At 40.5% G+C, this 26678-nt stretch overlaps 2 protein-coding genes across 2 annotated transcripts; both read left to right on the plus strand.

Annotated features, from left to right (window-relative positions):
* Nucleotides 1-92: 92 nt before the first annotated feature.
* Nucleotides 93-10235, plus strand: EIF2S1 (eukaryotic translation initiation factor 2 subunit alpha). The gene is made up of 8 exons (XM_027894036.1): nt 93-166; nt 2014-2255; nt 3763-3842; nt 4288-4439; nt 7579-7685; nt 8499-8596; nt 9264-9407; nt 9700-10235. Exons 2-8 carry the CDS (start codon nt 2015-2017, stop codon nt 9823-9825), a joined length of 948 nt encoding a protein of 315 aa, XP_027749837.1. The 5' UTR covers nt 93-166; nt 2014; the 3' UTR covers nt 9826-10235.
* A 5401-nt stretch (nt 10236-15636) lies between these two features.
* Nucleotides 15637-26655, plus strand: PLEK2 (pleckstrin 2). The gene is made up of 9 exons (XM_027894035.1): nt 15637-15785; nt 18358-18522; nt 19416-19597; nt 20300-20391; nt 20714-20901; nt 21413-21514; nt 22725-22808; nt 23911-23989; nt 25149-26655. The coding sequence occupies exons 1-9, from the start codon at nt 15735-15737 to the stop codon at nt 25274-25276; spliced, it is 1071 nt and encodes a 356-aa protein (XP_027749836.1). The 5' UTR covers nt 15637-15734; the 3' UTR covers nt 25277-26655.
* The last annotated feature ends 23 nt before the right edge of the window (nt 26656-26678 follow it).

A 26678-nucleotide genomic window follows, 5' to 3' on the forward strand; every position in this document is an offset into this window, starting at 1 on the left:
CGAGTCCACGGCTCCGCCTACCGCGCGGGGGCGCTCGAGGCGCTCGGCTCTTCCGGCTCGGCTCAGCGGCGCCGCCGGTGGCGCCTGCGCAGTCGTGCGGCGGGGTACGGGCGCACGCGGCGGCATCAGCGGGTCCAGCGCGGGACCCCCCGGGCCGCAGTCACAGGTACCGAACGCGGGCAGCGCACACGGGCACCGCGACCGCCCGCAGGCACCGCACCGCACCGCGGCACGGCCCGGGCGGGGGCGGGCCGGTACCCGCGCAGCTCAGAGCCCGGCGCGGCGGGCCGGGAGCGGCACGGCGCCCGGAGCCCTGCAGCCGGCGGGGCCGCGTGTCCCCGGCCTGCCTCCCGCGCCGTGCCGGCGATGGGCACTGTCCGGGCCCCTCTCTGGTGTGGGGGCCGTGGGGTAGTGCCCGAGTCGGCGGCGCTGGGCAGGGCTGGCTCGGTTCCCGCAGGGGTGGCTCGGCCGCCAGGGCCGAAGCCTCGGCCGAGGCGTGTCCAATGTAGAGGAGAGATGATTTCCGGGTCCGGCGCGCTCGGCGCAGTGCTGTTCCTGGGAACCTTCCATAGAAGGCCGAAATTAAAGCTTTGTGACTGTGGAGAGAGGAGTAACTGTGGCTGTGGAGAGTGCTGTGTGTGCAGGGCGGTGTTTGTCCGCCCTCACTGTGGCCCGGCGTTGTTCTTTGCAGCGCAACTTCCCTACGCATCCTATAAGTACCTGTAGGATGGAGCAGAGCTGTATTGAGGGGACTAGAGAAGAGAACTGTAAAGTTTTTATTTGTAACCTTGGAGTTCCGTATTCAATTTCAAATTGTATAGAGTTATACAAAACCTTTAGAGGAGTGATTTTATAGTCTTTTCCGAGTCGGTATTTCACCTTTCTGAAACATAAGAATGGACAGTGTTCTGAATTGTGTGGCCGTGTGTATGGAGCATGTGGCATTACCATCCTACTCTGGTTTTAAACTTTTGTATAGCTAGGAAGCATTGGTACTGCTGTAAAGATCAGGAGTAAAACTTCAAAATGGTGACTACAACAAGCCTTTTGAAGGAGTGATGCATTTGACTCTGCATCTTAGGCTCGTACTGCTGTAGAAAATCTTCTCTGTGAAACTTGAAGGCATAGACAAGAAATTGAACTAACCTCATTAAAAGTTTAAAAGCATGTGGATTCATCAGCAGAAAAGTGAAGCAGTTTAAGCATTCCTTCTTACCACTACTTGGTTATGAAGTATTATTTCTGCACTTTTTTTTTTTTTTGAATGTATAATGAAGGAATCCTGATTTTTTTCAGGTAGTTTGGGGGTTTTTTTCTTTCCTTCTGACTTGCAGTCTGTTGGGGGGTGCTTTTTTTTGGTCTTTAGTACTTCATTCAGGCTAGGCTAGTTCTGTTCTGATTAATGCCTTGTTTTCTTTGCTGACAGTGGGCCTCTGGAGCAGGTCTTACAGGATTATCCCAAACATCTTGTGTTGAGTGTAGAAAGTCATCCTCTGGAGTCTGCTCCTCCTCAGTATTACAGAAACTTCCCTCTGCCTCTTATTTTCTTAGCCTCATGGGCTGTCTTACTCTGTGCACTCAATAACCTTCATGAGCACTGCAGTCTTCTTCTCTCCCATGTCCTCCTGCTCTTACAAGCCAATTGAAAATGTTACACAACCTCGTGAATTTAGATGAGTGCAAGTGCCACCTTTCCACCGCTTGAAACCTCTCCATTGTGCTGTGTTTAGGTAGTACGACAGTTGAAATGGATAATGAGGTCTGGACAGCAAGCTTTTTTTACTGTAGTGCAAAAAATTTGGCATCTTAGCAAATGATTGTGGTAAAACCACTTAAAATACAGGTTAATTTATTATGTAATTTCTGTTAAAACTTGAGCAAAAACCGTATCCTGATTTGGAATCTTTTGTGTCAGTGTTGCTCTCTGTCCTTGCTGATTTGCTGCCATGTTTGTAGGAGAAAGCAATGATGCGCTGTGAAATAAAATCTTTGGGTTTTGTGCTTGAATTCCAGAATGCCGGGACTAAGCTGTAGATTCTACCAACATAAATTTCCAGAGGTGGAAGATGTAGTGATGGTCAATGTTCGGTCCATTGCTGAAATGGGAGCCTACGTCAGCCTGCTGGAATACAACAACATCGAAGGCATGATCCTCCTCAGTGAGCTGTCCAGGAGACGAATTCGTTCCATTAACAAACTCATCCGCATCGGGAGGAATGAATGTGTTGTGGTCATCAGGGTTGACAAAGAGAAAGGTATTTGGAGATACTATGGGTATATCAAGATTGAATTCATAGAGAGAAATGCAGATAAACTAAGCAGTTTAGGTATTTGGAGGTTTTACCAGAGCTACTTTTTTTTAGGGCACTTAAGCAAAATAGACCGTGATTGTGCCATCTGATACCTGTGGCCATTCTTCTGTTCCTCTGTTCTTTGGGAATTGGGTTAATGACAGTGATTCATGTCAGTAAAGATTTGCTCAACTGGGTCCTCACCAGCTCAGTAATGAACCAAGGTGAAGTGGAATTTTCTTTTGATATCTTCAAGTCTTATCTGAAGAGAAGGATCAAGCATATGCTGTAGAGATTAAAAATCTAGTTACTAAGCATATCCTGTTCATTAACAAGTCTCAAACCTTGTCAATAAAATAGGTGACAAGTATGTAATTATTGTGCCACATTACCTCTCTAGGGTGCAAACTGAGATTGTACAGGCAACTTTGTCTCTTCCTGTCTTTCAATCATTTGAATCTTTGAAGAATTTTTAAAATATATTTTCTATTGAGAAGATGTTGGATTTTGATAATACAGTTCCATGCAATCTCTAACATCTATATCCAGGTATAAAGAAATAATAAATGAGCACATCTCCTAGAAATGTTACTGTTGGTATGATGTTTCTCAAGTAATAGGCTTTTCTAGAATACTTCTGAAACTACAGTTAACTCTGAGATTAAGTAATAAATGACAGGATAAGGAAAAGCAGAGAGGAAAGAAAGACAAGCATAAAGTTATTTCAGACAGATCTGAAGTGAAATAAGTTTCCCAGCATCTGTAATGAAAAAATACTTCCTTTTACAAATTAATTTTATTCTCATACTAACAGAGAAACACATCTGGAACTCACCTAGTGGTCTTTTATTGCATCTGTGGAGGAACATATAGTTTGTGAGAAATAGGTGAAGACCCTTTCAAATTTAGGAAGAGTGGTTCAAAAGAATTTTTTTTGTGGGCGTTTCTCCCAAAAGGGTATCCAAGAAATTAAGAGTCAGAATTTCAGACCAAGCCTATTTTATTAGGAAATGGTTCAGAGCTAAACAGTTGGAGTGACAGCTTTGATTTAAATTGCATTGAACACTACAAAAATGTGCATTAAATTTGCTTCTTTGTGTGCTGCTATGTTTTTTTTTCCCAAACTGTGTGCAGCAACATGCAAATGGATCACAGATTGCTGAGATATTATGAAAATTTATTCAAAGTCTGCAGAGAAAGCAATAAGGCAGTAATTTAAAAAAAAACATACAACATATTTGCTATTTTAAGTGTTTGCAGTTGAAAGAAAAATTTTATGTCCTAATTTGGATCACAATTACTTCAAATCCATTGAGGTTTGGTCTTGTTACTTTCTGTAGCAACAGATAGGGATAGTGTAGGCAAGGGGCAAATCCTGAGCCAGAGTGTTTGTTCTCTATGAATTTCTCTTGAAGCAGTCAGACTTAGTTTGCTCAATGGCTGACACTTTTAAAATCGTCTTCCTCAATAGGTTATATTGACTTGTCAAAAAGAAGAGTATCTCCAGAGGAGGCAATCAAATGTGAAGACAAATTCACAAAATCAAAGACTGTAAGTTGCCTGTCTGTATTCAGGCACTGTATTTCCTGCTTCTTTCTTGAATGACTGAAATGCACAGACATAAGATAGTGTAAAAATAAAGTATTGCTCTCATGTATTAGGCATACTCTAATTCTCATTTACCCATGCAAGGATATATAACAAGTTCCTCTGTCCGTGATTTCTACAGTAAACTGTTTTTTAGTTAATTAATGAATAGATCAAGAAAGATCTCAGTTGAAAATTTATGATGTAAAGGGGTATATTTAAATTATTATATTTAAACCCAAAAGTATATGCTGGTTTAGCGTACTGTGGGCAACTATTTACTGAAAAGATATGCACGTAATTTCAGGCTCCCATCCTTACTGCAGTGCGGTCTTAGCACTTCTGAGCAGAAATTTTTTTGTCTGCTTTCAGTATTCGTTTTGGTTTTTGTAACAATCCTGCGTTTCAGGTTTACAGCATCCTTCGCCATGTTGCTGAAGTCTTGGAGTACACTAAGGATGAGCAGTTGGAGAGTCTGTTCCAGAGAACTGCCTGGGTGTTTGATGACAAGTACAAAAGACCGGGATATGGTGCTTATGATGCATTCAAGCACGCAGTCTCGTAAGGACACCTTTTACACTTCTAGGGGCTTATTTCAAATTGCAGAGAAGTGTTTCCTGAAATAGACCCATTGTGGTGGTTTTAATCTAGGCCTTCCCTGGTTACCAGTTTGTAACCAAGGAAGGGGCAGTGTTCCCAGTATTCCATACAATTTTTACGTAAATCGTGGTATAAATAAGAGGGGAGGAGCAGCCTTCGTTCCTCTTCTACCGGAGTTCGGGAACAGTGGGTCCCTGCGTTGGTCTCGCTTATCTAAGGCTGAGGCCTGCAGCATCCACTAACCTGCCACGTGGAAGCTTGGAGAGTGCTGGCAGTGTCTGCCAAGCCTGCTTTCTAAGGGACGTGGTGAGATTTATTTTACTAGTTATTTTATTAGTTCTCGGGTTTGATTGCGCATATCTATTCGGTGTCCCTTTTTGTTTCCTTTTGTCCCTTTTTTCCCCTTTCCCTATCCCTTCGGGGTGGGTGGGGGGTGTTTGGATTCCCGTTTGCTGTGTATATAGCATCTTAACTGTAATATACATAAAATATATTTTTTATATAACTAGCTTGGTTTTTGGGTTCTTCAATTTGCATAGTTTTTTTTCCTTTTCCCTGGGGGAAGTAGAAAGGGGGGAAGAGAGGGGCTGCTACTGGGGGTTGGGCATTTAGCAGGGAGCCAAGTCCAAACCTTCACCCCCATCATCACGTTCTTTTGGATTGTTTTTTTGGGTTCCTTTCCCAGAGTCAGTATTGAGAATATACTGGTCAAGTAAACCTGGTAAATTTTTGTATCAGTCTTCCAGTTGCTTATTGTAGATTTCTCAGTCTTATTGATTTTTTTCAGTTTCCTGATTTTTATTGCCACAGATGAGTCTGTGACAGTTCTAACAGGAAAAAACACTGATTTTGGTTTGTCTGTCAGAACTTGTCTATCCCAGGCAGATTTTATCAGAAATATCTAGCTCTGTGTCTGAAGACATTTCTACTCAGGGCTGATTGTCACTCTTCCACTGCCTGTGCAGTGAAAGAGTGACAATTTCTTTTTTAAATGTGGCAGGCTGGCTCATTACTTCTCTACACTTCCAAACTTAAAGAATGGGATCATGAACTTAGAAATGGAAATATTAGCAGAAAGAGATGGAAATTGTGATGCTAAGGAAATATGTAATTAGATAGATTGCTTTTATATTTTTAATAGTCTGATATTGCAGTTTTTTTAATAACTAAAGTATTTGGTTTTCCTCTAAAGAATCTATTGTGAAATTGTCAATCCAAAACTAGATTTCTCAATAAACGTTTTTAGTTTTACTCTTTTATGCCACATGAATTGGAGTTGAACACTAGATGGCAGTAATAAAACTTCCATAAATTGTGTTGACTTTAGGAAGTAGGAGGGCACTTGATAGTATTTTTAAATAGCTTAAAACCATCTCTGTTTTGGAGGAAGAGACAGCTTGTGTCTTCATTTAGACTGTGTTTTGTTTCATATAATAATAATTTTCTGATGAAAACAAATTTACTGGTAAAGGGCAAATCTGGATACATTGCTGTAAAAGGAATTCCAGATAATTCTTACTTGATAAATACTTAGTTAAACACCTGTATACCAGAAGAAAAAAAACAAAAACACCCTATAGTTACCCTGGCTGTTTTAGCTTTTCTTGTACTCAGGAAAATTCCTGAGCACAGGCCTTTTGTTGCTCATTTGCTATTCAGTTTGGAGCACAAACTTCTGAAGCTGTCTGTTCTCAAAACATCTTTCTATCAATAATGCCTTAAGATTTCTGACAATGGACCGCAACTTTTATTTGTTCATGTTGTGCTCCTACATAAACCTATAACAACAGAGCAGAAAAATGTGGATGTTTCTGCCTTCTTGTTCTTGCTGAAATGCTGTGTGAGGTTTAGTGTTCCCTCTAAGAATTTGACTTACTATTCCTTTCTTGAGGATTAGTGTTTTGGGGTTTTAGACAGCAAAAATTGGAAAGTATATTTACCTTCTGATTAGTAAAAAATTAAACATTGGGGACCTATTTGGTGAAAGCCTAACAAAAGCTTATGAAAGTAACTAGAAGATTTAACAGGATAGTTTGTAAATTAAACAGAATTTGTATGTCACATAAATCACTTCTGCCATACAAGTTCATATTTTGATGTGTTAAACCTGTCATATTTTTGGGTTCTGTTTGCTTGTTTGGCACTTCTACTATCTCTACTGAGTATCCAAAAACATGAATGATGGTGTTGTATTAGCAGCAGAGACCAATCTCCATTACTGCATCTGGTTTTTGGACTGTTTTGTTTCATGTTTACCTGCTGGTAATACTGTAGGTGATCTGGTATTTTTTCCAGAAAACTGCAACTCTTGTCTCTGCAGAACAGCAGCAGTTTTTGTGGAGTTTTTTGATTATGTTCTCAGTTTCAGATATATTTGGGATAAGTTTAATGCAGCAATAGAAAATTGACACCACTTCTTCAAACAAGAACTGCTAATTTATATTGGTAAACAGCAGAGGAGTTTGCTTCTGTGATCCCTGAATTTTAAAGTATTAGCTTGCAATTCAAGAAGCCTTTATCCTTTCCTTAGCCAAGAATGTAGCCAGCAGATAAGTATCTTTCTGTGATCCAGTTACTGTTAAAAAGGAGTGCAGTATAACATGGAATGAGTGTTGGTTACTTTGTAGAATGAAAAAAATCTTGTGTTTGAAACATTAAAATAATTCAACACCCCTCCTTCCCACCCTCCCCAAAATTCATTGTGGATTTGCTTTCATGTGATATGGATTTATCTTCATATTGGAGGAAACATAAATATCAAGTATCATACTTGTCTCATTCCATGTATCATATGCAAATGGGGGTGGACAGAAGTCATTCCTTTGCTTTAAAAAAAACTTAAAAATCATTCAGATGATTCCTTCCAGGAACAGATTGAATAAGGTGCTTATCTACTTTGTTTGCCAATAGAAAATATTTTGAAAATAGATGTGTTTATTTTCTTCCGGTGTTTCAATGGGCTCTTTAGAAACTTCCCTGTTTTCTTTGCCTAGCAGGTATCTAGGGTTATTTGCAAGAATATAGAAATAGTACCAGAAGTTAATGTTGTGTCATGTTCCACTTCAGTATAACTTCTGTAACATTGCTTTGCTTGGCTCAGAGACCCTGCAATCCTGGATAGCCTGGATCTGACAGAGGAAGAGAGACGTGTATTGATTGACAATATTAACAGACGTCTGACACCTCAAGCAGTCAAAATCCGAGCTGGTGAGTTCTTCCCAGATGCTCATTGAGCACATCTTGACACTTTGTCACTTAGTCTATCTTGTCACAAACTATGAATTCACTTAAAACTAGTGGTTTGTAATGCTGATATTTGAGTGGAACTGTTCAGAATTAAGACACCTTAGTCAAGGATTGCTTTCAGAATGTCTCAGTGGGTTTTACCCTAAAGTACAAGGTGGTTTGGCTTTTATTTTTCCTCCGGAACTGTGGATTCCTTGGGACACAAAGTGGTAGTCATGACATATAATGTAGTTTGTCATACTGCATTGGCACACAATTAACTTAAATATTTTATAATTATTACTGCATCTGCAATATTCTTCGTTATTCAGAGTTTTAAATTAATTGTTTCCTTGACAGGATGATTGATCTCTGTCAGCACAGGTACAGTATATATTTTAGCTACTTGTCCATGGGCATATGAAAATGGTATTTCTAGCTGGTTGATTGCAAAAAATTGCTCTGGTATTTAATGCTTTTATATCTTCATCTCTCTGTGTGAAATACATAAGCATTCCTGTTGAATTTATTGGATGAGAAGTGACTGAATGTCGGTGTATAAATTTGTATCTTGGCGCAATGTAAAAAATGTTACATGTCTGAAGAATTTATGAAGACCTTTACCTCAACTTAACGAATCAAGCAAGTGTAGTACCTTCCTCAGATTTGGGAGCTACTGAGGCTCTCATTGTGGATAAACACTGGTTGCTAAAAAGATTTAAAATTAAAAAGCTTTAAAGATTTTACAGCTTTTGGTAACCTTAAAGTTTCATTATTTGTATTTCTCTGTCCTAGATATTGAGGTGGCCTGTTATGGTTATGAAGGCATAGATGCAGTAAAAGAAGCTTTGAGAGCAGGCTTGAACTGTTCCACAGAGAACATGCCCATTAAAGTAAGTGCCAGTCTTAATAATGGAATCAAAAGCAAAGTTTTCTGATGCCCTCAGGTACCAGTAGCATGTAATTGCTCTTGTCTCAATCACCCAACTGAGCCTGGGGAGCCGTACGCCTGCTTTCCAGTTCTTCTCTAGCAGGTCTGTAACACATTCCCCTTCAGCTGTGTGCTGACAGTTGTTCCTATAACTATGCAGTGGCTTTCAAACTTCCAGAAACTGTATTTATTCTGTTCAATTTGTTGAAGTCTAGTGTTGGCACACTGCATACCTCCTGTTCCTTTATGCAACCTTATGTAGGGAGCAATGCATTTTATTTTCAGATATAACATTGTGTAAGCAAAGGAGAGTTTGCTCCACTTATGTTTGACTATTGACAGAATGGCTACTGTAGCCAGACCTGGTTTTTCTTCCCCAACAATTTGAGGATATTAAGTGTATTACTGAATAAATTTTTAAACAAAAACTTGAAAGTACTCCCTTCTTTGAAAATTATTTCTTATAATAGTTTCTTGTAACAAAAGAAAAAGTTTACTTATTCAGTCATCATAAGAAATACTACGTGTTGTGACGCCTTTAATTGTTTTATCTAAATAGATATATCAACATACCGTCTTTGGCTTTGTTACCGAGTTTGCTTTTTTCTCCAATCCCTACAATGTGATAGATTAATCTGATAGCCCCTCCTCGTTATGTGATGACTACTACAACACTGGAGAGAACTGAAGGACTGTCTGTTCTGAATCAAGCCATGGCTGTAATTAAAGAAAAAATTGAGGAGAAGAGAGGAGTCTTTAATGTGCAGATGGAGGTAAGAACAAATTACATTATAAAATATAATTTTTTTCTTTGCAGTATCCCTAAAGTAGAGCAAACCAGTAACGCTACAAGAAATTTTACGAAAAGGTATTAAAGAAAAAAACAAACCTGAACTTCCACGTTCCTTAAATGAACAAATGGCCAAAAATTTTAACTTTCCTGGGTTTTATTGTATAACTTCAGGATGTATTTTGTCTCTTGCTTTTTATGTAGAATCAGAGTCTTCAAATACATGTGATGTTTCTTTGACTGTTGGTCATGTGTTTTGGTTTGGTTTTTTTCAGCCTAAGGTGGTTACTGACACAGATGAGACTGAGCTTGCAAGGCAGTTGGAAAGACTGGAGAGGGAAAATGCTGAGGTGGATGGGGATGATGATGCCGAGGAAATGGAAGCCAAAACTGAAGACTAAATGTTCTGGAATACTTAGAAGAGAGACCATATGAAAAATTAGAAACCCTGTTGCAAACACTCTGGACTAAATGTTTTCCAGTATTGAAAACTTCAAATACAAATGCTTGAAGTGTTTTACTGTTTTAAAAAGACCAAAATGTAAAAGGCTCTTCTAAATAACCTTTGATGCAACAACTTACACAACTTGAATCGTTTGAAAGAAAGGTTCCTAGTCACAGATCTGTCCAGAAGGCGTTTGCAGTCCCATGCTTAACACTTGCATACATAAAAATTTTTAATTGGTGATTACGGCTCAGTGCGTCTGTTAATGATCTGTCATGGGAGCAGCAAAACCAAGCAAGCTGAACAGTTCTATTAAAAATGTATTTGAGCAAATATTCAATAAATTTCTGGGCTATGTAACTCCAAGGTTTTGGGAATTTTTCTCTTCTTTTGTCACATGGCCTAGAGTAGTATGAATATAAAACCTGGAACATTATGATCAGTGAGTGACTCCCTTTTAACACTGAAAGGTCTTACTTTTGTTTGCTTTAAATCAAGCCAAGAATGAGTGGAACAAAATGTTTGTCTTGCAAGTTTGTCATCTACATTTATGGACTGAGAACTTGAAAAGTTTGAAAATAGCTTGTTACCATTCCAATAAACATACTTAATAAGTGAAAAAGTACGTATACTTGCACTTTGCTCCTATAGCTGAATATAGCAGGAACTTTAATGAACTTAGCGATGCTTCAAAATGGGCAGCACTGTCTTGTGAGCTCACTGCTGTATGACCTTCAGTTCTGCCTACCCTAAATCCCATTTATACTGGACTGTTCACTCTAGAAACAGTCTGTTTATCTTCCCTGAAGAAGAGAAACAAATGTGCTTTCTAAATTGGAATCTCCAAAAAAAAATTAAATCCTGTTTTCCTTGGCAGTGGTAATTAAGGTGGTAAGTTGGGCTTGTTTAAGTAACCTTTCCAAATTGCTAAATTTTTAGATGTGTTTGTATATTTTTCTTTTACTGTCATGTCACATGTTGCCCATCTCTTTATTTTCTTGATATTTTATGCTGCTAGAGGAAAATGCATGAAAAATGAGGCTTTGAGCCTTAAATAGGAATCTTTAACACTGCCACCATACAAACAATATAATTGCTCTGTGGTGTTGGCCACAAAAGGCGTTCCCAAAGGGCATACATACTGCAATCCATGATGGGGTATCAGGGAAGTTCACGTGTACCCCACTGATAATGCAAAGTCAAGAAGGTTAAAGAACTTTCAATCTTTGCAGAGTGCTGGAAAATACTTGAATGTGCCATCACAGAATGAAGTTAACAAGTTTTTTTTTTTTTTTTAATGGTTATTTTCTCAAATTGTCTTTTCAGCTTCTGTGTATGACAGCCTTGTGATAATGTAAGTTTCCTGTTTGAACAGGTCTTCCAAACTGTGCCCGTTCGCTAAAATAGTGATTTGACTTCTATTGAACACAATAGGTGGGTACTCAGACTAAATAGCAAAGTATTTTAAAACTTTGTCTCCATGTGGTCTGCATGCCAAAATACTGTTGTAAAGGAAAGCACTGAAAAACGAGCTACATGTGCTCCAAGGAAGCAAGGAGTGCTATCAAGGGATTACAAGTATTATAATTTCTAAGAGCTGTTTCAGGTATGTCGATAGCTGAGCGTAGTTTCTTTTCTTGGGCAAAAGTTTGCTACATTTTTTTCTGTGGCTACCAGAGCCTGTCTAATTAGAGCTGGAGCACTCTGGTGGGCACAATTCTGTGTCAGGTTTGAGTGCCTGAAAAAAGTGACCGAGATGATGAGTGCAATAACAAAGCAGGTTCAAATAAATGCATTTCAATCACTCACTATCCTAACAGATAAAACCAGGCTCTCCTGATTTGCTCTCCTGAGCAAATTTTAACCAAGAAGCTTAAATAAAAGACACCTGGTGAATAAATAAAAGACACCTGGTGAATAAATAAAAGACACCTGGTGAATCCTTCTCGTGTTGCAGAAGCTTGAAGGAGGAGGTGTAAGGTGGGTGTTCCAGAGGCCTTTCAGCAAGGGATGCGTAAGGGAGTGCTGGGTGTCAGCTGCCTCTCCATCACTGAATGATCATTAGAAATGCTGAGATGATACCTTGATACTATCTCAACCTGTCTCTTTCCTATTTATGGAACTGCCTTTCCTTACTAAGTGCTTAAAATAAGGGTCTGGGTTTTGTGTGAATGCCTTTGTTGAGTTGCTAAAGCTGGGTAGCACATTCCTGCTGTTCATTAGCTGCTGTGCTGTTGACTCAGTTGTAATCACAAGGCCAACATCTCCACCTACACTTGTGTGATCAGTGGACTAGCCAATGGAAAAGAACAGGTATACCTGTGGACAGGGCTTAGCTTGATGTGTTAGTTGTAAGGATCTCAGCTTGACTTTCATACCCCAAATTAATTTTTTAAGATTGACAGCTTGGGAAGAGTTTTACTTATAACATCTAATAAGGACTCATTAATTAAAAAAAAAAAAAAAAAAACCAGGGTTACTAGCTCGCAGTACAGTAACACACATCCCCGTATCCTGTTTCTGGTGAGGGGAAATAGTGGCTGAAGAAGAGGTGCCCTGCTTGCTTGTGGCTGTTGTGGTTTGTCTGGTTTTTAATACAGTGACAATTCCTTGCTTTTCTTCTCTCTGATTCTGCCCCCTGGGTTTTTTTCTTTAGGTGCAGTGGAGCTAGCATGTTGTTCTTCATAGCAGAAACTGAACTTTGGGATTTGATTTCTGATAGGGTTTTTTTTTTTTGGTTTGTTCCAGTGCCTAGACAATTAAACCACTGTTTCCAAACACTCCTCCTTTCTACAGTAGATTTCAAAAGTGCTGTTACATCAGAATTCTTTTGAATGCTTGTTTTCTTTCCCTTATTATCATTCTTTGTTTTGATGTGGTTTGTTTTCATCATCTTCCACCCTTAATCCACTAAGGAACTAAATATTTAATGGAGTTTACACTGGAGGGCAAAACCATCTTAAAAAGCTGGTGTACGCAGTGCCCCCTGTGATACAATGCTGGACACAGCATTGCAGAGCATGCGACAGAGGTTTCCTTTGGGCAGGTTCTCTTAATCAGCTGTTTGTGGCTTCTTGAAGGACAACAATGTCTGCTAGGTCAGCCAGCTGAAATAGCACAGTCTGCACTCAGACCTGGCTGCTCCTGCCCTCCTCTGGAACCCTGACTAACTTCCTGTGATCTTGAAGCTGGCTGGCTCTTCCTGGCTATCCTAATGCATATTCTGTAGCATACAAAACATTTTGGGGTCACTTTGAATGGAAGAAAATGTCAAGCACTCAACTGTTCTTGTTGTTATAATAGTACACAGATGTATGGAATACACTCTAAAATGTATCTGAGGACATGGGTACTCCTCCTTCAATGACTTTAGGTCCCATAGAAGATTTGATATCAAGCTCCCTAGATTTATACAGATGGAATGAATCATGTCCCTTTCCGCCAGAGGAGTTCAATGCCGGAACTTGCCTCCACATCCCATGTGTGAATATGGCAATCCAGATCTAATGACTCATTTTACACCATCTGACCTTGCAAGATCTGTGTTTATTCAGCCTCAGGGAGCAATATAAGGGCAGTTTTTCAGCCTTGATTAACTCCAGAATGAGACGGGGGGAGGGGGGGGGGGAAGGGGTGTGTGTATGATAAATATGCAAAGTATTGAAGAAATGCATTGAGGTATTGAAGGAAGTGAAAGCTCCAGATAATAAAAAGTAGTTGATATAAAACCTATTGTTTAATGACCAGCTAAAGCAATGTTTGCTTCACCATTCACCACCACTTTGACAATAGAATTCTTTGTTGCTAATTTTAGTTTTGCCAGGATCTGTCTGCAGGGTTGTGGGTGGTCTACGTGCTGGAGAAAAAGAGCTTTTCAGATCCTCAGCAACAACTGGTTAAGGAGCAATTCTGAGATCTCTGTCTGAGCAAGAGCTCCCTGCAAGCTCCTACCTGCCCTCTCTAGTATGAAATAGCACCTTGTAATAAATTGCCTGCAGTAACAAGCTGAACAATGTAATTCAAACCTCAAACACCAAACTGTGGAACACAGTATTCCTGGAGCTGGTTATATAAAGAGTGCATGTCCAGGAAATGCATGCAGCAGTAATGTCTTTTGTATACCTAGACTCAAATTTTCTTCTTTTTTTCTCCAGTTTAATTCTGATGTACAGAACATTGGGAGCTGAAAATAATCTTTATGATTTCTGCTTATTGCATCAGGGTTTTTTTTTCCAAGATTCTGCTTCTGAATACAATATTTTACATACATATATATATATATATATACACAAACACAGATGGAGATTATTTTTCAATTAAAATAAATACATTCAGTTAATTTCTGCTTTATTTTAAGGCAAAATATTTATTTTTTTTTAAATTGCAGAAACTTCCATTGGTAACTTTTAAAATACTACATACCAGAAAAAAAAAAAAAAAAAAAAAAAAAAAAAAAAAAAAAAAAACTCTTTTAGGTGTTCTATTAAACTTACAGTACTTAGTTGAGATGGAGTGAAGAACAAACATGCTGAGAAATTACTTATGCAGCCAGTTTCATGATGACTGACTGCTTTTTTTTCCAAGAGGCAAAGGGTGTACAGTAGGAGCTACATAGGTAACTTCCACATGGATCACACTGCTTTTGAAATCTCAGCCAGCATGTTTTCTCTTTATGCAGAATCAGTTTTTCTAACTTCAAGTAGTGTTCAGTCACTCGTATTCTCATGATCTCTGCAGGACTGTTCTCTGGGTTGTCTCTAGTACAATGTCAGTTTCAATTCTTCAGTGTCTTGCTATTCCTAGCTAAAAATTATAAAAATAGCATAAAGATAAAGAAATTTGTTTGTTCCTTTTCCTCAGTTCATGAAAGTGTGCCTTGAAATATTTGAATCAGTTTGTCTAACTGACCTTTGGACTCTTTACATAGCAACAAGTGCTTTTGTTTATTTGTTATGCTCTACCTTGTACTTCTTATCACAGGCATAGCTCTGCCCACGCATATCACCTTAATTTTAGTACAAGTCAGGGAATGCTAACAGTACAGCAAATCATTTCTGAACAGCAGTGCTGCCTGAAATACTAATACTGGTTTATTTCATCAGGACAGAAGACAAAGTCTTCAAAAATGCAATAAACATCTAAGCTTGTATTCAGACACACAAAGGCACTCTGTTTCAGAGGTGCTCAGGAGGTACAAGAGGTCACTGCACAGCGTTCATGAATCAGACTGCCTTACGGAAAGCCCACTTATGTACGGACTTAGAATATTAGGTTGAGAGTCTTGGTTTATATGTCCAGAGGTCACTGAAAGTAGAGTGGTCTTTTAGGTGCTTTGGTCCTTCTTCGGTAAAATAAATTTCTAGCAGAAGAAGTTACTGTAAGGTTTGTAAAAGTCTCCTTGTAATAATAATATTCCATATGTTATACAGCATGCTAATCTGTAGAACTCCTGTGAGATGTGTTTTTTAGACGAGAAGTTTTAAGCAGGTTGATCAGTCTGAAGTTTTGAGGGATGCTATTTTATAATTCTACTTCTGCAATACCTGATTTGTCATCATGTAGCTACTTATATTGGCCAGCTCATTCTGTGTGCATTTTTCTCTACTAAATTCTGTGAAATTCTTTCAAGATTCTTTTTAGACATCCCTTTTTTTTACTTCCCAGAGGGCAGGTAATGTATGAGCCAGCTCATTGCTTAGCTAATGTCTCATAGGTAGGGAGGGAGGAAAAACCAGGGAGAGTACGTCACCGTGGAGGAGGGGAGCAAAGAAAAATGAGCTTTCTTAAACAAATCATGTGCAGAGGGACAGGCTGCCAGGGCTCAGGCAATTCTCGGCAGTGGCTCCGCTCTCTTCCCTGCTGGCCATGATGCAGGAAGAAGCTGGAATCCTGAAGGAGGGCTTCCTTGTCAAACGGGTAAGTGCTCCGGTCCCCCTTCGTGTGGTTCTACTCAAATGCGGAAGCAACCCCTGAGCAGGGACTGGATCGAGCCTGGACTCATGGCAAGGCAACCTGTTGGGTGCTGGGTTTGAGGGGCTCCTCTCTCCTCCTGGGAAAGGAACTCCTCCAGGTTTGTGCAGATCCCTGCCAGGGGAGCTGCATGAACTGCAGGTGTTTGCTACCCACCCTCAAGTTTTCCTGTGTTGACATTTACCCAGAGGAAAGGGAATTAGGTATCAGGATTGCTCAGGTGTTAGAAAGCCAACATGTCTCCACCTTGCCCACACCTCTGCAAAGAGCACATTTGCGGCAGCAGCGGAAACGACCATGGGAGGACTGAGAGAAGGGAGATGTTTTGACAGTCTCTTAAGATAGCTTGTGCCTTCTTTAGTGATCCAGCTGAGCAAGGTTTCCCATTTCATATGAGAGAATGGAGAATAGATTATCCTTTTTGAAGGGGCTCAGAGCAATGCAAACACAAAAATGCATTTGAAATAACTTTTTTCTTCCATAACCTCAAACCAAAATGTGGTGAAAAGAGCTGAAAGATTTCAGCTGTCACAGATTTCAGCCTTCCCAATGCTTCTTCCTGCAAGATCAAGTCAGTCATAGCTGGGACACAAGAAGGCAATTTAGGAGGTGACATAAACTGCTCTTAGTACCATGACCCTGTCTCAGTGATTAATATGGTCCTTGGTTTCATATAAAAATGTGATTCAAAGGTTTGTTCAAAGCTTTGCCACGCCTTGGGAAATGCTTTTCTACGGTACGTGGCAGTGCTTCTGGTGCTAACATGAAGGTAATCCTGGTCAGGAGCTCTCCTGGCAGGGCTCCCAGCCAGTCAGCCAGCCAGTCACTGGCCACATGAAGCCATGCTCCATGTGGAGAAGAGGCTATTCCCCTTCCTCCCTTGAGCAGAAAGGACAGAGTAGCCCCAGCTCTTGGTCTCTTTTCTGAGCTATAGTCATATTTTTTGGCTCTTGAGTACTGAATTCAAGATGAGAAGCAGAGGCACCAAGTGCATGAGAGGAATAGGTTATCACAGCACACTGAACTGTGACTGCCAGCAGGCTGTATGACATCACTGAGACACAGAGTTTGATAGGATAGACACCACAAACAAAGCAACTAAAAGGAACTGAGGGAGAAAATATCCAGGGATCCAGAGAGAGAAAAGGAGGAAGGGGTAGAATCAGGTAAAGAAAACAGAGCTTTCTTAAGAAGAGAGCAGAAGCAAGGAGATGATCTAAATGCACTATAAATTACTGAATTATGTATCGTAATGCATTATAAATACAAAATAAATGTGTGGAAGTCAGATAAAGTAAAAAAATGTAAGGCAACCTCCTGAAACAGAGAACATCTCCAAGAAGGAAAGAAAAGAGCTATAGCGAAGAACATACAGGAAAAATGTCCAAGGGACTTTACAACATAGAGAGATGCAAAGAGGAGAACAACCCCAAGTTACATAAACTGTATTTAGTATAGACTAGAAGACATTGGATCTAAAATACCCTGGATTTTAGAGTCTCATTACCCCACCTTTACTTGGAAATTTGTGAGTTTCCCCTTCATTCACAGAGAATTAATGATCTTTGACTCCTGCCACAACTGGACCTTATATTTTCCTTTTTTCTAGCCATGCCCACCCTCTCCCAAGTGTCAGAGCTTCCTCTACACCATGCTTTGCCTGCTGGCTGTAATATTCCATTGCCTGTAGAAACACAAGTCAGGTCCTCACACGGCAAAGCTGGACCTGACACCATCTGACAAGACCGAGCCTGCCAGTGCCAGCCCCCGCTGGCTTTGCTCATCTTCTAGCCAGACTAAGGAGAGCTGGGGGTTGTTTAGAGAGAGGAAATAGGAGGTTTTGTCTGTATTCTGGTATAACCCAGGAGGCATTCGACAGCAGCCTTTATTCAGTGTTTTGTCAGTAAAAAACATATTTCTTTTGCAGGAAACAGTAGCACAGGGAATGTTTTAGCCCAGGAGATCGGAGGCAGGTAGGATAGAAATTAACTACTCAGTAGTAGTAAGAGGGGAGGTAAGGAAAAGCTAATTCATCAAGCAAAGCATTTGCAAAACCACTTGGTATCTAGAGTCACAACAAAATGAAGAAAAAAAAGGCATCTCCCAGGGTCATTGTAAAAGAGGAATTGGTTGTCAAGAGCCTTCACACATTTTGTATTTAGCCCTGTTCTTGCCTGTTCTAGACAGATGTGCACCTAAATGACAGCTCTTTGAGATAATTCATGAGTTTTGCAAGAAACAATTCTTGCCATCAAAGATTTTTTCTTTGGAAAAAGAGCAAAGCACTTTTCTATTGCTCTGTGATTTTACAGTGATGGAGCTGTTCTATTTTGTTACTAAAAATGTGTATTTCAGGGAGAACAGGACTCATGATGACTTTCCTCATTTCTTTTCATGCAGTTTCCTATTAGTTTATGGTATTTTCACAACAAAACAAAAAGAAGGAAAAAAATATTAAAATATGGTGATTTCTGAATGCTTGTGTTAAAGTTAGCTATGTGGATTTCTTCCCTTCTAGGGACATGTTGTTCGTAACTGGAAAGTGAGATGGTTTGTTCTGCTTCAGGATAAGCTGCTGTATTACAAAATTGAAGGAGGCAAGAAGGAGCCTTCTCCAAAGGGCAGGATCCTTTTGGATGGCTGCACTATTACTTGTCCATGCCTGGAATATGAGAACAGACCGGTATGACTGAAAATATGTATCTCTTCTCAATGTCACTCACTTTCTAACTTCTTACTGGTCTTTTCCTCTCCTCCTGACTTCTTTGATTACTGCAACCATACCACTGGGGTGCTTTCAGAATTAAGCCCAGCCAAAAGCAAGCTACCATTAGCAATGTAACCAGGAGAGGCAATGAACCCCCTTTTTGTGTCTTTGCCCAAATGTGAGTCACAGCCATTAACAAAAAAAAAACATGGGGTACATAAGCAGTTCAATAAAAGCTGAGGATGGGAAGAAAGGGAAACATTATCTGTGGTAATTGCCTTAAAACATGGCTATATCCATGGGGTGCCCCCAGGCAGACAGAGCAGACTCCCTTTTCCTTCATCAACGGCACATTGCTGCTGTAGAAAGTTTCCAGCAAGAGGGCTCTGGAATGGAAAATACCTCCTGCACTTCTCTGCTTGCCCGTGGGTAGCAGCAGTACAGACTTCCTCTGCATGGGGCCAGAACGGAAATGACTGGAAGTTGCTGATTATTTCAGGACTTCTCATGGCAGAAAGAGCCTAGTGAGGGTTAGTAGTTGTAGAGACCTGGATGTGAAAAGCTCCACAGTCAGCAGCACACTCCAGTAATCCATTCTGTTGGCTGCTCTCTTAAGTACTGAGACCTCCACGCACGTGAATCATACTTGGAATTGAAAACCCAGGGATTTGAGGGGGATGGTAACAAAAACACACAAAAAAACCCAAACCCAGAGTTGTGCCCACAATCCTTCTGAACAAGAATTACTCTGAGCTGCTCAGGTGGGATCAGACTTTTTTGCGTCACTTTGGCCAGTGCTAAAAGCACCAAAATGCAAGAGGAGGGAAATGTCTAAACAATGTTATTGCTTTGCACATCTTTCTCCACAGCTGCTCATCAAACTAAAGACAAAAACCAATACAGACTATTTCCTTGAATGTTGCTCCAGGGAGGAGCGTGACTCCTGGGCTTTGGACATCACTGGAGCTATTCATGCTGGTCACCCAGTACAGGTACAAGAACTTCACAGAATGAAGAACTCTTTCAAACTGCTAGATAATATCAGCCTACAGTAAGTGTAAGCCATTTCTACTTCTATTGCTCTAGCTCGCAAAGCACCTGGGCTGATGGCTGGGGAGGGTCAAGGGAAGCTCCACTCTGCACTGATCCACTTCCATGTGGCCAGGAAGCTCTAAACTGCCTGCCCTGTCCTAGGTTTGCACACACTTTTGCCAGGGAAAGTACATTTTCCTGACCATTATCTTCTGGGAGTATGTGCATTCTGCACCAACACCTCACTGCTGGCTTGGAGACCTTCCTAGTCAGCTGCAAATGTTCTCACTGGGGAGATGTATTACTTCAGAAGATGAATTATCAGGAAAAGACTGGGTGGTGACATTGTTCATGCCATCATGAGCTGGTAGCTGGAATCCAGACTAAGATTTCATGTTAAATAAGAGGAAACAGAGAACTCATTAGGAAATAGAAAAATTTAATTTTTATTTGCCTTGAGCAGGTAAATCAAGGCTGACTATAGATCGGTTTGAAGTACTTTAAATTGTAAAATACTTTGTGAGGCACATCTGGTTTAATGCTGCTGTTAGAAGAATGAAGTTTTCCTAGAACTTACTTAGGACAAATATTCTGGGGGAGTACTAGAATGCTTCTCATCTTTATGTGAGTAATCATGAGGACACCCCTAGAGCTGACAGAAGTACATGGCAATTTCTGCCTGTCTTTCTCATCTACTGATGTGCTGTGCTCTCACTTACAGTGACATAGTGGAGAGGATGTATGACAGCAATACCGGAATTAAGCTGACCCGCAACTTGGATCAAGGCAACAGATATAAAGAGACCTTCACAGGTACACCTACTGCAGGCAAAGGGCCACCTCACATCTGACATGCCACACTGCAGAGGCAAGGGAGCTGCTATCCTGCCTTTCATAGTGGTATTGGTTGTGGTTCGGTTGCAGTGCAGCCAAGCTCTCCAACACCTTTCTCTCGCTCTTTGGATATATGGAAGCACTCATAGGACCCCACACAAGGTCAAACTTGCACTTCATTGACAGCCTTTGTGATAGTGTCAAAATGTTTCAGCAAGTGAAAATGCATGGCATGAGACCACCTGCCCTGCCCTCAGAAGAGCACACTGCGCTGGTATGAGAGCTGCCTTTCTTTCTGCAGGTTCTGCCCTGGTAGACTGGCTCATTTCCAATAGCTTTGCTGTGTCACGATTCGAGGCGGTCACCTTGGCATCCATGCTGATGGATGAGAACTTCATCAGGCCTGTGGGAACCCGCAGCACTGAGGCCATGCGCTTCAGCGACCCCTCTGAGAAATTCCTTGACGACTCCACCGCACTGTACATGTTTGTAAGTGATGCAGCTGCCAACAGAAGCACATCCTCTGCCCCATGTCACATGCTTGATTTGGGGCAGTGGCGAAGAGGACACACAGAGCTTGCAATCAAAGGCAAAATATGAAGGCTGAGAAAGCGAATATGCAGAAGGAGCAGCCCTAGGCTGTTAGTAGTACTAACACTGGCACATTTGCTGGAGGCGAGTAGCTACATGGTTATAGAGGGATCTACAAATTACATAATTGGTCACTAAAAGGGGTGTGTCCCTGGAGTGCAGTGCTGTGTCTGCATGTGTTGGAGGCCATGCTGCAGTTCTGCTTCAACTCAGGGTCACAATGCATGTACACAGCACGTGCTTGTTAATCTTGGGACTACAAGGCTTAGCAGCAAAGCTATGGAGTAGAATTCACTCAGGAAATGTGGGCTAAAAACAGCTCAAGGGAAAGTACTTTTAAGTACTTTTTGTACTTAAAAGTGTGTTTAGATTAAAAAGAAAAATTAAACCATCTTTACCCTATTTGCAGGCTGAGAGTGGTAAGAAAAATACCAGTTCCAAGGAAGAGGTACAATTTAACATCTCTGAATTAAGTGGCACAATTGTGAAGCAAGGATTCTTAGTGAAACAGGTAAGCACAGTCTTTGAACCTGCACTGGGAAACAGAAAAAATGACAGCTAGTAGGGTTTCTTAGAGAATAAACGTGATTTACACATGCAGGGCTAAAGAGTGGTGGCCAGCAGAACTAACTTGCCTGTCAGAACTACTGGTAGAGATCACGCAGTGAAGAGGATGTAGTTACAAAGAAGTGAGCTATGGAACTTGCTGCTCAGGCAAGATTAATTGGATATTCTGTATATATTGAGCATATACTGAAAGGTACAAAACACTGTCAGAAGGAAAAGTCCCACATAAACTCCAAATCCCACCAGAGGTGTTACACTCACTTCCAAGCAGAGCCACTGTTCCTCTGGTTTAATGTATCCCATCTGGGTAGTGTGAGCAGTGACGATGCTTTGCCAGCCACAGACAAATTTCAAAGCCAAGTAGTTTGACTTTTCCATGAAGTGGACATTTACCTGTGGGCAGTCACTCATGTACATGTGGGTGCTCTGGTGGTGGTGAAATTGCTGGCAATAATTGTTTAAAGGGTTGGTCTCCAAGATTTAATTTCTTACCCTTGCTGTGAAAAAGATGAGGGGCAATCATGCTGTTTCAAAGCATAACACAGCCACCTGCAAATGGAACCCTACCTGTACTGTATGGCCACAGTTCTACTCTGGAGCTTTGTACCCAGAGCTCTGACCTTAGTGCTGTGCAAACTGGATTACCAGATGCTTCCCAACCCTCCCTCCTCCAGTTGCCAGGGTGCCACAAGGGTTGGTGGGGCACTGGGGGATCCCCGCAGGCTGGCAGGGCAGCTCTTCCATCACCACAGGACATGAGAGCTGTCCAGGAGCTTCTTCCCATGGTCAGCAGCAGCAAGGGGCAGCCCCCAGAACCTCAAAACCAGAGCTGCAAAAGGATCTGACATAATCCCTTCAGAGCATACATGGCATGAGTTTTAATCTGAGACCCATATTTAATATTAAAAGGGAATCAGGGATATGTTCATTTTGCTTTCTTAGTTGTCAGCACAGGGAAGGAAGAGAGGAAGGAATTTTCAATGTGTGAAGAAGGTAGATAAGCAGAAAATTCTGGGAACTACCAAGATGTCAGGAAAGATTTTTCTCTGTTGGCTCCAAAAGCTCTTTTTTTGGTACATATTTATGTCTCCCCTACAGCCTGCAGGAAAATGGCCATTTCAGGAGGTGGTAAATTTAATTCTTCTGTTTTTCAGGGGCACAAGAGGAAAAACTGGAAGGTGAGGAAATTTGTTTTGAGAGCTGATCCTGCTTTTTTGCACTACTATGACCCCACTAAGGTATGTGAGTGGGAAGTTACCACTCCTAGAAATACTCTTGAATATCTAAACATTGTAATGAAAATACAGTTATGCTGTAAATATTTCTCTCACACAGATCTCTTTCTGGGTTCCTCTATTCATTTCCTGGGGAATTAGACCTCTCTGACCTTACCCTAGGAGGTTGACCTTGTAGGATTTTGTATCCTGCATCTTCCATCCTGTCTTTTTCACAGTGAGATTCCTTTTCCTTAGCCAAGGGGCAGAACTCTTCTCAGGATTAGTCTTTTGCTGCACTCACAGAATCTGGGACCATGGTCCTGCAGGGATTCTTCCTGGGATGTGATCTTTCTGGGCTGATGTCCCAACACTTGAGGGTCATACTGGTACCAGGATTTTTTACATTCTTATTCTAACATTGAATAGGGTCTCCTTGATGACAAAGTATTATAGGAATTTCTACTGCTCAGTTTTAAATTTGTTCATGGAATAGTAGAATTTATCTTCATAGACACAATAATCACTATGAGCAACCCAGATGCAGAGGGTACAACACAGCCTAACAGGATTGCTAAAAAAAAATAATTTATAGAAACGTTTTATGTGACTTTTAAAGAAAACAGAAAAATATACCAGTGAAAAGAACTTTTAGAGCATGTTTACTTTTTGTTGCCTGTTCCTTTGTGGTTTTTTTTCCTCTGGAAGTCACCACTGTCGTACTATAAACTCAAACTGCAGAACCTAAAGGCAAGAAACAAGAGCACCAGCCAGCTAGTGAAAACAGTCAGATTTTTCTCATACAGTCTCAACAAAAAGCAGCAAACTAAAAACTTGCAGAAATATATCTATAATACTCAGTGTATGTTGTTGATAAAACTATACATAAGTTTGAAATGTGATTGCCTACCCTTGTGCTTTTAACTGATCTCCACCATAATCAGCTACATCAGATAAATATCTAAGACTTAATTATATGTTCTAATTGACTTCTTTTGTGACATGGATGTTTCATACGTGGAATGACTGGCCTTACACCCCCAACTTCCTAAAAATAATGTATGAGCTCTGGGAAATTATTTTAATGATATTTTCCAGCTAAGCCTTGTTTCTCTTTTCTTTGCAGGAAGAAAACAAGCCGGTCGGTGGGTTCTCCCTCCGTGGCTGTCTTGTCTCAGCTCTAGAGGACAATGGAGTCCCAGCAGGTAAGCACAAGCCTCTAAACTTTTGTACATACATATTTATGACACAGCAATGCAGTCTTCTGGTATGGATTTGTGTGTATGGCTGTTTGTACGCACAAGTGTGCTGGCCTCCTCACAAGCAGGAGAAGAGGCATGTCACAAGTCCCTGTACAACTGGGCTGTCCACACCAAAGGGGACTTTTTTTAGCATTATTTCCATGTACCTTGGGTGTTTCCAAGGTTTTATGGACTTTTCTTAGTCATATGACCTCTGAAGCAGTCCTAAGACACTGATTATTATTCCAGAGTTAACAGACAAACAGGAAATACCCTCATTTTGGATGTTTAACTCAAAGTTTTGAGGTATCCTCTGATACCATCCCTTTTCTGCATGCCCTCTCTACTTATGCTATTAGCTCTTCCTTTTTGATCTGCTAGAACCCAAATATAGGGGAGACATAAACACAGCAATACAAAAACCAGTTCTGTGAGAGCATTTGCTTAGCTTAGGCATTTGTCTAAAACCTTGGCCGAGCAGATAAGTATTTCTGCTTTTGAAGCAATTTATTTTATGACAGTAAGCACAATGGATCTCGAATACTGATCATCTTTTAAAGAGAGGGTCTATAAAAGGTTTGGTCTGGGGCAGGGGGACATGATAGATTTCCCTGCTAGGAGGAACCCAAATATGGGCAGGAGCAAACCTATCTACTGTACAAACTGGTAGGGAGTTCATCCCTCCAGTGTATAACTCGAGTAATAGTCTTCATCTAAAGAGAGACTATTATATATATGTTGCGTAGTGCACATAGTTCATACAATCTATGGCAGGAATGTCTATACTATATCTTTATTTCCATAGAATCACAGAATCATCAAACGGTTTGGGTTGGAAGGACCCCAGCAATCATCTTGTTCCAACTTCCCTGCCATGGGCAAGGTCACCTTCCTCTAGACCAGGTTGCTCAAAGCCCTATCCAACCTGGCCTTGAACACTTTCAGGGATTTTGCAGAAGGAAAATCAAAGACACAAGAGCTTTAGAGGTCTTATCCATAATAAAAAGGGAAGATTTGATTACGTGCTTCACTAAATTTAAATTCTTCCCTATGAAGCTTCATGTCTGCCAGAAAACCTTTCTCTGAGCACTTTCCTGATATTTTTTTTTTTTCTTCTCTGCAGGAGTTAAGGGCAATGTGCAAGGTAATCTCTTCAAAATCATCACCAAGAATGACATTCATTATTATATCCAGGCCAGCTCCAAGGCAGAGCGAGTGCAGTGGATTGAGGCAATCAAACCATTGACATGAGTAATGTGGACTCCATGCCAAATGGCAAGTCACAGCTGTGACCAAGTTTTCTGCTCTCATTGTCTGGGAGTATTGTTTTCCCCTTGACAGTCTATTTCTGTTATTTGAATTACCATAACACTTACCAGTTCCTGGCAGACCAGCATCCTAGGTGTCTTAACGTTGTATAGATCCAGAATAATTCTCCACCAAGAATTTACCATCTAATAAAGAGACAAAAGACAATAGGTGGATACAGACAAATGGGGCTTTATGATGAAATTATGAGATACAATATTCCGAGAGGGAAGAAAAGAACTTTTTGTACGAGTTTATACCTGACAGATCCACATTGTGCTTTACCTTAAAGCAGAAATGTCTTGCTTATTTCCCCTTTATAAAGGGGAAAATAAACTAATTTTTTAAGACTGAAACATCAAAGTCATGGAAGGTGCTGGTGTCTGAGGCTGCCTTTCTTGGTATACCACACGAATCTTGTGCTAAGCCACAATCCAGCTGCCAGGATAATCAGTACTGCAAAACAAACAAGGGATCTGCCTGTCCATCCATCTGCTTTACTATTTGGCTCTCTGTTAGACTTGACAAAACCCAAAGAATCTTCCTCTCCACTATATAGGTTGCTCTTGTGCTGGTAATGATATCAGAGCAGTACAGGATCCTGAGTATCAAATCAGACCCGTGGCAGTTCCAGACAATTTCTGGTGCTGAATATATTTGAAGAAATCACTCAGTCATAAAAGCAAGACTTTTCCTTCAATTGTCACCATGAGTCCATTTATCTTGGAGAACCATTTGGGTTGAGAATTATAGTAGCAGATATGGTTATTGCTTTTTCTATCTTAGGTCATTATTTTTTCCATTATTTGTCTACTAAACTTGTCTTTAATATCATTAAATATATTAAAAAAAACCCAAACCAAACCCCCAAAACAGTGAGTTTGAATAACCTGTGCTCTTTAGAAATATGATTTTTCTCAGAGGGCAGTTTGAGTATATGAAAAATAATGGTTTTATTCACTGTAATTTTAGATTTATACATAAACTGAGACACTAGAGGGTAAAATGGAATGTAGGAAATTATTAAAACACCTGATTTACTATTTTCATAAAATTTCATGTTTTATGAGTACCTGTATCTGACAGCAAAGCTCATCAGAACCTTCAAAAGCCCTCTGAAGGCAACATGCTATATATCTTCCCTGAAGTTACAGAGGAATTTGATAGCTCTCTGTCCACAGACCCATCTCTTTGCAGATTCTATGTTCTCCAAGATGGGTACTAAAAAATAGTCTCATCACCAAAGGCAGCATATGATATATGCTTATATATTTATTAGAATAGCCATGTATGTAGAACTTTCTTCAAAAGCTACAGCAATGAAATAACAGCACAACACTTACAT

The sequence above is a fragment of the Empidonax traillii genome, unplaced genomic scaffold, assembly GCF_003031625.1.
Source record: "Empidonax traillii isolate 1590-97213 ecotype Southwest subspecies unplaced genomic scaffold, ASM303162v1 scaffold415:size763157, whole genome shotgun sequence".
Classification (NCBI taxonomy): domain Eukaryota; kingdom Metazoa; phylum Chordata; class Aves; order Passeriformes; family Tyrannidae; genus Empidonax; species Empidonax traillii.

Coding starts and splice junctions, on each gene's coding strand:
- PLEK2 (XM_027894035.1), top strand. CDS start 15,735: ATGATGCAGGAAGAAGCTGGAATCCTGAAGGAGGGCTTCCTTGTCAAA. Junction 18,523..19,415: donor TGGAATATGAGAACAGACCG/GTATGACTGAAA, acceptor CTTTCTCCACAG/CTGCTCATCAAACTAAAGAC. Junction 23,990..25,148: donor GGACAATGGAGTCCCAGCAG/GTAAGCACAAGC, acceptor TCTTCTCTGCAG/GAGTTAAGGGCAATGTGCAA.
- EIF2S1 (XM_027894036.1), top strand. CDS start 2,015: ATGCCGGGACTAAGCTGTAGATTCTACCAACATAAATTTCCAGAGGTG. Junction 3,843..4,287: donor AATTCACAAAATCAAAGACT/GTAAGTTGCCTG, acceptor CCTGCGTTTCAG/GTTTACAGCATCCTTCGCCA. Junction 7,686..8,498: donor AGCAGTCAAAATCCGAGCTG/GTGAGTTCTTCC, acceptor TCTCTGTCCTAG/ATATTGAGGTGGCCTGTTAT.